Source organism: Prionailurus viverrinus, chromosome E3 (assembly GCF_022837055.1).
Source record: "Prionailurus viverrinus isolate Anna chromosome E3, UM_Priviv_1.0, whole genome shotgun sequence".
NCBI classification, from domain to species: Eukaryota; Metazoa; Chordata; class Mammalia; order Carnivora; family Felidae; genus Prionailurus; species Prionailurus viverrinus.
The window spans coordinates 25,420,901-25,432,462 of record NC_062576.1 but is presented as its reverse complement, the minus strand read 5'-3'; the positions used below and the strand labels follow the sequence as shown (position 1 = coordinate 25,432,462).

The 11,562-nt window shown below is 44.9% G+C and overlaps 1 protein-coding gene across 18 annotated transcripts in view; it reads right to left on the bottom strand.

Moving 5' to 3' along the window:
* The window catches only part of DCUN1D3 (defective in cullin neddylation 1 domain containing 3), a 41,694-nt gene that overhangs the window by 9,051 nt on the left and 21,081 nt on the right, over positions 1-11,562 (bottom strand). For 8 of the 18 annotated variants that reach the window (XR_007147743.1, XM_047838276.1, XM_047838282.1 and 5 more), the window contains 2 exons: positions 8,771-8,901; positions 420-955 (listed from right to left, as the gene is read on the bottom strand). Coding sequence is in view for 17 of the 18 variants with exons in the window: in XM_047838276.1 (XP_047694232.1) it covers positions 420-850 (431 nt within the window). In the remaining variant the exon portion in view is untranslated. Of the gene's footprint in view, positions 1-419; positions 956-1,094; positions 2,143-2,807; positions 4,148-4,181; positions 4,408-8,770; positions 8,902-11,562 lie in introns of those variants that run through there. The other 10 variants (XM_047838280.1, XM_047838285.1, XM_047838284.1 and 7 more) reach the window with 6 other exon arrangements.

Sequence of the window (11,562 nt, the reverse complement as noted above, 5' to 3'; positions counted from 1 at the left end):
TGGTGCGCATGCTGGCTAAGGGGCATGTATGCAAAGCTAGAAGGGGCAACTGGCTTCACGCAGTGACAGAGGCAGACACCAAAGGTGCTCCCCAAACTGGCACTCACAGCACCTGGCACAGGAGAGGTGCATGGTAAGTATCGAGTGAGTGAGGAAGTGAGGGAAATGACAAGTGAAGGAGTGAAAGAAGAGATAAACGTCTGGGGCAACAGTGGGGCTGGGCAGCAGAGCTCCACATGGGTTATTCCTCACTTAACTTTAGGCAAAGCTGAATTGCTTTAGAGAAATCGGTCAGAAAAAGACAGACTTACCCAAAACCCTAAGAAGCCAACCCAGTTCTACCCCAACTGGGCACTACTGCCCAGTAGTACATTCTCCCTCCTCTGCTCACCTGGTGACATTAAGTATTTGTGACTAACCTGGTGAATTTGCACATGGTAGCAGCCTGGAACTTCCAAGCCAAGAGCAGCACTCGAAATTCCGTGGGGTCAACACATAAGTCATTGCAAAAGCGCTCCATGCCTTCCTCCAAAATTGCATCCTCCCGCTCGTCCTTGTAACGCCTGAACAGTTCTTCCAACCTCTGCAGGGAAGACTCCTCGGCATTGGACTTGGGCTCCCTCCCAGCATCTCCAGAGGACGTTGGCAGCTGGCAGGGTTCGGTGACAGCCTCTGCCTTCTTGGTCCCATTGACAAGGATATCCCCACCTGGCTTGCCACAGGCTGGTGGCTGTTCCTCGCGATGGCCTGCACCCCGCCTGCTGTGTGACTTGCTGCTGGGGTCACGGTCTCCATTCTTGCTGCCCAGGGTTGATGAGGGATTCTTGCACTTGGTGACGCACTGGCCCATGGTGCTGGTGGCCTGGCCTCTAGAGTGGCCCCCTCTGGATCAGATGCCCTCGCTGCCACTGGCCCATGTGCCTCAACATGCCATCAGCCAGAGGAGCTAGCCAACCTAGAAGAAAATCAGAGAACAGTTACCACTGGATAAGGAGACAGGAGTACAGGGACTGCGCCCCGGGGCCCCATTCTCTTTCATTGAGCCAACCATGAGAGACCCAGAGTTCATCACCACCTCCCCATAAGCTCTGTACCTTCACACTGGAAATGCAGGGCTGGGCACATATGGAGAATCAATAAGGAAAATTCCTAAAATTCTTAAGGTAACATAGGTTACAAAGAGGTTGATTCATGTGCAGAACACATCAGGGAAGACTGCAGTTTTGCCAGAAATATTCCAGAGGAAATCTGTCTTGCCAACTTGCCATCACATAAGAAAGTTGTTTGGTCCTGGATTCAGCCAGAAGGTGCAAATAAAAAGTTCATCTCCTAGTTTCTAATGTCAAAATCCTCAGATTTTCTTTTTAAGTAGGATGAGTAGGGAGAAAGGGTAGCCACATTTAAGAGTTTCATAATGGCCTGAAAATGAGGTAAAGGATTTGTGGAGTCAAGACTACAGTGTCCTAGCCAAATAGCTAAGTAAAATCTGTCTCTGATCTCTTCAAATTCCTCTCTGGGACTCTCTCACGCAGTAAGTGAAATGCCCTTTCTCCACCCTTCCTCTGCCCACCCACAGGAGCCAAACATCAAGCCTGTACTCCATGCCAAGGAGTCCTGGTCTTCCAGTTTCTCTCTCTCCCCACTCAGGTCCTCCTCAAGGCTGTATGTAGAGTGCAAGCCAAGTCCACACTAAAATGGAAGGTCCTAGAAGACCTGCAAGCTCCGTCCTCCAAGAGGAGGTCTCCATCTTAAAAGAAGTGCTGATTTACCTCAATATAATCTCTAAATAGTAGGATAATTGCTAGCTAAAAAACAAGAGTGTGCGCTGATACAAACTCCTCATGGTGGTTTATTACTTACGTTATTTAAAAGTGTGTTTTGTGTGTCTTTAAAACATTGTTAGAAATTTCCTGGCCAGGGGTGAGGTGATTTCTCTGCAAACTGTGTCTTAACTAGTCCACAAGAAGATCCAGCCACAACTTAGTATCTAAAATACTACCACCTGCCATAGTAATTGCGGCCACCAAAGTTACAATGTTAACAGAACTTCAGACCAGGAGCCAGAAGTAGAGCAGGTAAAGTGGACCAAAATCCATGTCAGTCCCATGCCTGCTCCGCTCTAGGAAGCGTTCATGGACCTTTATGATCCAAATTCAAAGCTCTTAGGAGACAGGCAGTGGGGCAGAAGGGTGCTTTTCATGGAAGGTTGGAGCTTAAACTTTACCTAAAGAACTTTCCTCTCCTCCAAATAGTGCCTAGATACATTTGGGGCTATCTTCATAAGGAATTCTACAGGTAAATTCTGGATGTACAAGTTTAAAATGACCACCAGGATCACTCTTATAGTTATCGGAGACTCAACTGTATCAGGGTGTGTCCTATTCTCCACCCTCAAAGAGAATAAATTGACAGAAAGACATGCCCATACGTGCCCTCAAAAGACTTGCAGTTCCACTTAGGCTTCAAAAAAAACACTGAAAGGCTGAAGGGTTTTGGTGTGGGGAAAGATCCAATTAAGTTTCCTTAAGTCTTTCTGTGCCTTAATAGTACAGCAAATAAGCCATAAGAACAAACTATTTAAAATTTTAAAAGGCAAGGGGTTAATTCTTGGAAGACCAGCATGCAAGGAAAGCAACTGTTGGAGCCGAATTATCTCAAAACAAGCAGGACTATACCATGTGGAGGGTCTGGTTTCCAGATTGGTGTTTCTAAAGACTACAGTGCTAAAAGAAACAAAAGGCCCAAACTCATACAAACCCCACATGCTCACAGACTGGCAGCTCTAATTCCCAGGCATGCTGACTCACCAGGGTTTGCTGCTCAGCTCCTGCTGCAGAGGGAGGCCCGGGTACCTGGCAGAGTAAGAGGATTTCCTGGCCTCTGTCTGACCCACCTACCCCAGGCCTCTCACCCTCATCCCCACCCCCACGGGACAGATGCTTCCTTGTACCAGCTTCCTCCAAATCCTGGCGCCTAGGCCTTCAGGTAAGGACAGAACAGATGGGCCTCCCAAAGAGGCCCTAATCCCATTTACCCAAACGGCCCTCCACATAAGAGCATCTTTGATGACCTGACACAGCAGAACCTGAAGGCTTTTAACATGCCCAGCAGATAAGGAGGGGAAAATCAATGTAAACAGATGATCCATCAGCAAGTGCCAGAAGGTCAGATCTCTTTCTTCCATTCTGGTCCCCTTCTGTGAGATGCCCCCATTCCACAGGAGTGTAGAGGCAACTGATGACCTCAAGCCAGAGCACAATGTTTTCAGATCTGATGGGAAGTCCAGCCCCGATTATTCAATGGTCCCCCTTCTTTTGTATCTACCTCTTTCCTTGGGAAAACACTTATGCTCTCAGAGCTTTCTCGAGGCTGAGTCTCACAAGCCCTATGTCCCAGGCTGGCAGCACTTCAGATGTTTTAAAGTCATAAGTCTCCCTGGACTTGCTAGCTGTTGGCTAATAGCTAATAATAGCAGCTGTCAATTATTGAACCCTTGATAGCATGCCTGGCACTACACTAAGCACTTTATGGACATTAAAACTCGTATATGCTCACCACAACCCCACTGAAAGATGGGGACACTGAGGCACAAGGTAAATCATTCAACATCACATAAAGAGGACCTAGTATGTCTGGCTCGAGAAACCTAGCCTTTACCACTAGGCTGGGCGGCTGAGTCCACCTACATGAGAGCACCCAGGGAAAGCCCACCAATGGATGGTTCCTGAGCTCTGAAGTCACCACACTGATCTCAGAAGAGTAAGTTCTACCATCAGCCACTGGAAAGAGACAAAACTGTCCCTGCCCAGTGCTCAAGAAGGGTGTCCTGCCCACTGCCCTCTCCCAGTGAGCCCTGCCACTGTGATCCAGGCAGTCAAGATTCCTTGGGCTCAGCCTCACCAGAGATGCCCTAAAGCAGTGATGTTTCAGTCCATCGACATGGTTCAAAGCTCCAGGTTTGAAATCAAAGGCCAACTCTGCCACTTATTATTGCTGATCCTGACTGAAACCTTTTATTTCCTCAACCGGCAGAATAGTATCTGCCTCACAGAGCTGTTGTTAAGGATTCAGTCAGGTAATACAGATAAAGAGTACCTGCCACACAGTGCCCCACTCCCCAGAAAGAAATGATAGGACAGCTATCAGTCATTATTATTAACAGCAAAGTAATATCTGGTTACCTGATGAAAACCGCAGCTTGTCCCATCAGAACAATGGGTGCCAGGCTTCAGCTTTTCCAGATCCAGCCAGGACGCCTACCCCTGTCTTGAGTCACATGTTTGGGTCTTGCTCAAGAATAGTCTCTTGAGAGGCACATGTGTGGCTCAGTCGGTTAGGTTAAACAGCAACTCCTGATTTCGACTCAGGTCATGATCTCACAGTTCAGGAGTATGAGACCTGCAGTGGGCTCTGTGCTGACAGTGACGAGCCTACTTGGGATTCTCTCTCTCCCTTCTCTGGCCCTCTCCCGCTCGTGTTCTCTTGCTCTCTCAAAATAAATAAACTTAAAAAAAAAAATTCTCTTAAACCACAGCACTGACCCTGCTCAAATGTACCACTGCCCAGAAACACCTGGAGGGTTGAGTTCTCCACAGGATAAGACTGCCTTGTGATTGACGCTGAATAAAATCAAGCTAGGTATCTGCTGTGCTCTACGGACACCACGAATCCAATGGTTACCCCCGACCCTAACCTGGGGCAAGCTTCCAGCCAGTTCCAGATTTCTTCCCCTTTCTACTTAGTCCCAGATCTGTAGGTTTAAAAAAGACAGGATTTCTGGCTTACTATTTATTTATACTAATTTGATGGAACTGCCTTTCCAGCTGGTCATCCCAGCCACCTCTGAAGTAGGCAGCCTCAGCACAATCTGGGCACCCTCAGAGGCAAATTTGATCAGCAACAAAGCACCACTGTGTATTTAGTAGGATATTATAATAGCTATAAATGTAGCTCTGTGAAATGGTTATCCCCATTTCATAGGAAAAGAAATGGAGGCATACCAAGGTCAAGGAGCTATTCCAGGAAGGGAAAAACAGGAGCAGAGTAACGAAGAGGATGAGCTCTTGGAGCAGACAAACCTGGATGTGAATTACAGTGATGGCACCAACTGTGACTGTCAGCATTAACTTTAAAATGGGGCAGCTGTACCCCAAGTTAGAGTAAATGAGATAATCCATAGATGTTCTGCCCACACAAAGTATTCAGTACATGTTAACCTTTATCGTAACTGCTGCTGTTATTGCAAAGACAGTGACAGAATCAAGCCTCCCTGCTCCTAGAACAGTGCTCTTTTCAGTGGCCAGTGCAGCTCTTATGGGGGTGGGGGCAGCTCAGGTAAGCAGGACTCCCCAGGTACCCACAGCAGCAACCTGTTCTTGCAGGGATTCTGCTCTCCTGCTTTAGCTAAGAGGCATTAATGAGTTGAACAGAGCCAGGGACGAGGAGGGGCACGGAGAAAGCAAAGGCAGGAAGAAAAATGAAGAAAAAACAAACACACATACACACACACCCCTGGAAACCTACTTCTAGCACAATTATAATTTTGGGGTTTACCTGAAAGATTGATGCCAGTTATCTCTCAGCTCAGTTTATGCTGGACCACAATCAGCCTCCAGCTTTTCTCCTTCAATCTCAGCTCCAAATGATTCTGTCACCCTCCCTCTCTGCCCATCAGCCCTAGTCTCCCCTCCCCCCCTCACAGTACCAGCCCTGGCTGCTGTTCATGGGGATGGGCTTGGCTGCCTGCCTGGCCCCATGCCTGGAGCCGGCACTGCTGGCCAGGGGCGATCCCAGAGGCTGTGGTCCCTGTGGATGCTCTGGCTCCAAAGAGGGATCAGGAGCTGATTTATCCTGTAGGCAGTTTCGTGAAGCGAGATCAGGTAAGTCCCTGGGTCAGGTAAGTCCCTGGGTCTTCTCAGGTTTACTTATCTACCTGTTATGGAAGATAATGACCATGACGGGCTAAACCACACAAGGACACAGGGTGACTGGAGACAGGAAAAGGAGAGAGGTGTGTGAATTAGTGTTACGGAAAGAAAGGTGGAGGGCTGACTAAGGGGAAGTGATGTGTGTGATGTGCACAGGGCTGCACGCTTCCTATGTATCATCCGCCTTTGACCTCACAGACACCTAGAGCTTGTCAGAGTTTTTACAGATGAGCAAACTGAGGTTTCTTAACTACTAAGCAGGGGAACTAGGAAATAAAACCAGCCTGTCAGACTCCAAAGTTCACCCTGTGGGAAAGTTTCAGAGAAGCGGGTCTTGTTTGGTCTTTAAATGACTGGAAACACCACATGGAAAGAGTCAAGAGTCAAAGGGTCAATCTGGTTGGTCCATGTGGAAAGGAGATTTAAAACATTTAGTAATAGTGGTATCTTTTAAATTACACATATGTACTGAGGGGATTCACATTAACTGTCACATTTAACCCACTACAAACCATATGAGGAAGTTACTACAATTCTTTTTACAGAGAAGAGAACTCAAAAGAGTTTAAGGGATTTGGCCTCCAGTCCCAGAGCCAGTCTACAAAGGAAAAGGGATTCAAATCCAGGCAGTCTGATTTCTACACTCTCCATTCTTCATCACTGGCCTACTATTCTCTGCTGTGACGTGTCCCAAAGATACACCTTTCTCCCATGGAGATGGGTACATTAGCAACACCTCAGTGTACCAGAGATACAGAGTAAACTCCCAGGAAGCCTTGGTTCTGGTCTGGTATCTCTAAGCAGTGTGGGACATTGAACAAGTCACTTAACCTCGCTGAGTCTGTGTGATCCCAACATTAAAATGAGGAGTTTAGACTAGTCCTTCCAAGTTTAATGTTCTGGGACCACCTTCACTTTTTGGCATGCAAAGAGGCTAACGATCAAAATTTGCAAGACTGCTTACTAAACAGTTCTCTCTTGCCCAAGCCTATCAGACCCAAGAGAAAATAAGACAAGAAGTCGTAAAGGAGGAGAGAGAAAGCGGGGGCTACTCCAGTCTGAATAAGGGGTGAAAGATTATACTATTTTTGCAGGTCTGCCTCTCTGTAGTCATCTTAGTTTGATCTCTTCAGGGTCAGCAATAGGCCCTGGCATATGGAAAACAGACCAGAGCGAGCTGGCTCATTGCTGCAGCTGGTTGGGTCAGGAAGGCTCACTCAGAGGAATGCTGTGTTGGCTGCTAATGGGGAGCCTGTCACCCAAGGAACAACCTTGTGAAATGAGGAGCTAAAACACAGGAGGCAAATGCTGGCACCAAAAATCAGTGTCAACAAGGCACTTGCAATCTACTTTGAGACTTCCTGGAGAGAAGGGACCAGTCTGATTTAACCATCCCATTCTGTTCCCATCTAGTGTCTATTCAGAAGCAAGAAACCACTGACAAATGCTGGTATTTCTATACAGTGACAATGAGAAACCCCTTTCCAACTTTCATCAGTCTGTGGAGCCAGCTGGGTGCATGTTTTTATGTCTTACTATATATGCCAGACACCCAAGGGCCAGAGAACATGATTTCCTCAGACAGCTTTTCTCCAACTGCCAGGGGCTAATGCGCTGTACTTGCAGAAACCATCCCCCCCTTGGGAGTCTCAAAGGAAGCCCACAAGAGCCTCTTGATCCCACCTGGCAGCTACAGATGCTGAATGACCTGAGAAAAAGATAGGAAATGGGTGGTGGCCATTTGTAAACTACTTCCTAGAAAGTAAACTTGCAAAAATAACAAGGAGGTTAAGAGTGAAGGAGTACTTTAAATGCAGAGTCGCCTGCTGTCACTTGGAACTTGGGCCTTACAAGATCACCTTTGGAGATTAGGTTTTACCCAGAGCTACTTGGGAGGGAAAGCTGTTCCCTCTGCCAAAGCAAACGAGACCCGTCTGCTGCTATTTTCATGCTTTTAAAAGACTTTTTGTCCTAAAATGTACTACAGCAGCAAGCTAAGACAGCACTTCCAGTTAGGGTTGGATAGGAACACATGACTTTCTACATCAACAAATCTCAAAAGCGCAAATGAAAAGGGCTTAAAGAAGGCGTTGGCGGGGGGGGGGGGGGGGGGGGGCTTAAAAAAAAATAAACCAACTGGTTTTATTTCTATAAAATAATCTTAGGTCACATGACTAAGACCAGCCAGCTTTCCACAGAGTAATTTTCTTTTCTTTTTAAAGTGTTCTTACTGTTCCTTACCTTGCATACTTCAAATATACTAGAGTAAGAATATATATCCAACTAAGGCCAGAGGACTGAGGCCAGTATGGGCTGGCTAGAACAAATACCACTTGCCAAATGCAACCAAGCCAACACACACATGTACTATAAAGTTTCCAAATACCAAATAATGAAGCATTTTTGGTCTCTGAGCTCCAGTAATGAGCTACATGTTTAATCCCATATGACTCAAAATAACCAAAAAAGGGCCATATCATTTTACTGACCCACACTTGGAATCTTTTTGCTGTCACTATTGATCAGGACAAACTACCCACTTATGTGCAAAGTGGGCATCATTAAGGGGCACCAGATTTCTAGGTTGACTACTCTGTTTCTGTACAAACTTTTTCAATTTCCTTCCTGGTTTAAGACCTGAGGGCTGTCTTGGATCTGTGTTCTGTGGCACTGTAATAAAAATGGCATGCCTGCTTGCACTCTTCATCTCTGGCTCTACGCTGCTTGTTTTCTTTCTTAGGACGCAGCAGCCTCATTAGGCCCTGCTGAAGGTAAACCAGTGATTAGGCACTAATTCCCGGCTTCCAGTTAGCATATGGATACCAGCCACCCTAGAGGCTTACCTGATTGTGGTTGATTAGTCCTCAAACACCCAATTACCACATCACCTGTGCACTTTTCAGTCTCCTTCTGAGGAATTCAGTAGTCACAAATTGAAAATTAGTTAACTAGAGATCAGCTTTGTTTTTTGCCCCTAAGTAAAAGAAAGGCAAGAAAGGAAACTGAAATGAGTCAAAGGATGAGGAAGCAACCCAATATAAAGATGATAAATGACTGCATCCAAACGTCTAAAGGGGCACCAGAAGTACCACAAATGTATAGATGTGGTTTCTACAGCCACATTTCCTCTAAGAATGCCTCAGGTTCATCATGTGGTAACTAATCAATCTCTTAAATGTCTGCTAATTCTTTAAAAAAAAAAAAAAATCCAAATCCATTAAGGCCACATTTATCAGTTTTTTCCTAGAGGCCCATGATGGAAGCTGACTGCTAATGCACAGCAGACGGGAAGAAGCAGAAGGAGAGAAGAGCTGTATAATAAAAGAATATCTGTTTTCAACCACATCAGTAAACTGGTCAGAGAAGTGAGGCCACTAAGGCTTTCTTTCCTGCTGCCAAATTCAAAAATATTACATAGTCTGTAAAGTTTAGAAAATAGAAGCATAAAGGTAAAAAAAAAAAAAGAAGTCCCCTAGTATCCCACTACTTGCAATTAATATCTGAGTATGTCTTTTCAGTCTTTTATATGAGCACATATGGATGGCACAAGTAAAATACATGCATGTCCATATTATGCACATGGACTTTCAAACAAATGTGGGGTCATACCGTACATTCTATTTTGTAATCGTTTCCGTTGAACATTTTTTCATATAAATCTTGTGCTCTCATCCAACGCTTTTAAAGAGCAGCAATTCAATGGTAGTACTGGTATCACCACTAACACACTAGTTACGTTATGTAACCCAGAGACTATTTATAGCCTACTATTCATTCTGTCAAAAATTCGGTGCTGTACTGCAGAGGGTGTGCAAAAAAAAGGTTGAGAGGGGCACCTGGGTGGCCCAGTCAGATAAGCGTCCGACTTCGGCTCAGGTCATGATCTCACAGTTCATGGGTTTGAGTCCCATGTCAGGCTCTGTACTGACAATTCAGAGCCTGGAGCCTGCTTCATTTTCTGTGTTTCCCTCTCTCTCTGCCCCTCCCCACTTGTGCTCTGTCTCTCTCTCTCTCTCTCAAAAATAAATAAACATTAAAATTTTTTTAAAAAAAGATTGAGATTCTCTGTTGAAACATATTTAATATTCAGATAAGTCTTCCCCTGAATGGAGGTACCATAATAGGCTGATTTATGTCTCATTGTTGGACATTTAGCTTGCTTCCAATATTCACTATTATAAATAATACTGTGATAATAAACAGAACAGGCAGTTAAAACTCAGCACATTTATAATTATTTCCTGAGAATAAATTCCTGTAAGTGGAACCAACAGATCAAAGGATTTGCAAACACACACACACACATATACAATTCCAATCTGAATTCCAAAGAATATCAACTTGTATAATGGCAATGTACTGGGAGTGTATTTCTCCCAACATTATCTTGTGATATTTGTCAACTAATTCAACCTCTTTTGAAAAATCCTTACCAAAAGCACATTAAGACATTATATTGAAGGGGAAATATCAAACCACCAAAGGAGAATGGAAACAGGTAAAGAAAGATCACTTGCTTCACTGTAAATCACATCAAAAAGGCTGACAAATCCAAGGATTCTGGCTTCAAGGATTTCAAGACAGTGTTGTTAAATGATGCGGAGTGGGGGACAGAAAAAGATTACTCGTAAGGACACCTTTTAATTCTATCTAAATTGACACCCACTTGTCTGCTTCCTCAGTACCTAGGCTCTGCATCAGGTGATTACCTAGTTTTCACTAGGTAAGAGCCTTCTCTTGAACTCTTGGCCACATAGTTCAGGGGCTAAGAGTTCACCCAAGAGTTGGGTGGGGTTCATAATCGACTATGTGACTCAGGCCCACCAGAGCCTCACATGCCCTTGGCTTCAACTGACTGGGTTAGGGTTATGCAAGAGACCTAAGCAGACAGTGAATCTTAGCACTGCAAGTATGGGAAGTTGGAGCTGCTGTAGTTATCTTGAAAGGGCCACCAGAGAAAATAATAATGCCTATCAAAGAGTCACTGTGAGATTAAATGGTCCCTTCTTATCAAATGGGTCTCAACTTAAATGTATATAAGACTCAAGAATAAAATCACTGCCAAGAGACAAGGATAAAATGAGTTTTCAAGGCATTATCTGTACCCAGAATCCAACTGTACTACCTAAAGTCAGATCAAAGCCTGAACTCCAGTTATGTGAGCCAATAAATTCTTTTGCATAAACCGGGTATCAGGTTTACTGTCACAACAGAAAGAGTCCCTACCAACACACTGCTATGTCACTCCAAAGAAAGAAGGTCTGATACCTAGGCTCTCTGATTCATCATCCAGAACCAATTTACTAGGCCACAATTTCAACCCAATACATCAAAGGAATCCATTAGCTGAACACCAGGACCAATAATCCCAAACTCAAGCAAACTGTAAAATTCTATTACAAGTGGGTGGGCCACTAAGATGCCATTTAAAAGTTGATGTTACTAATGAGCAAAAGAACCTTTCCAACTGCAATTTTTATCACCTTTGGCCTCCTTCAAGCAGACAGGCCACAGAGCACTTAACAGCTGCTTTATTCTGTTGTGTATACTTTCTGTCATCTTCATGTTCCCAAGGAGGAACCTCCTCCCAGCACTCAGACACCACGTGAAAAGCTGTAAAGCAAGAGCTCCTGGA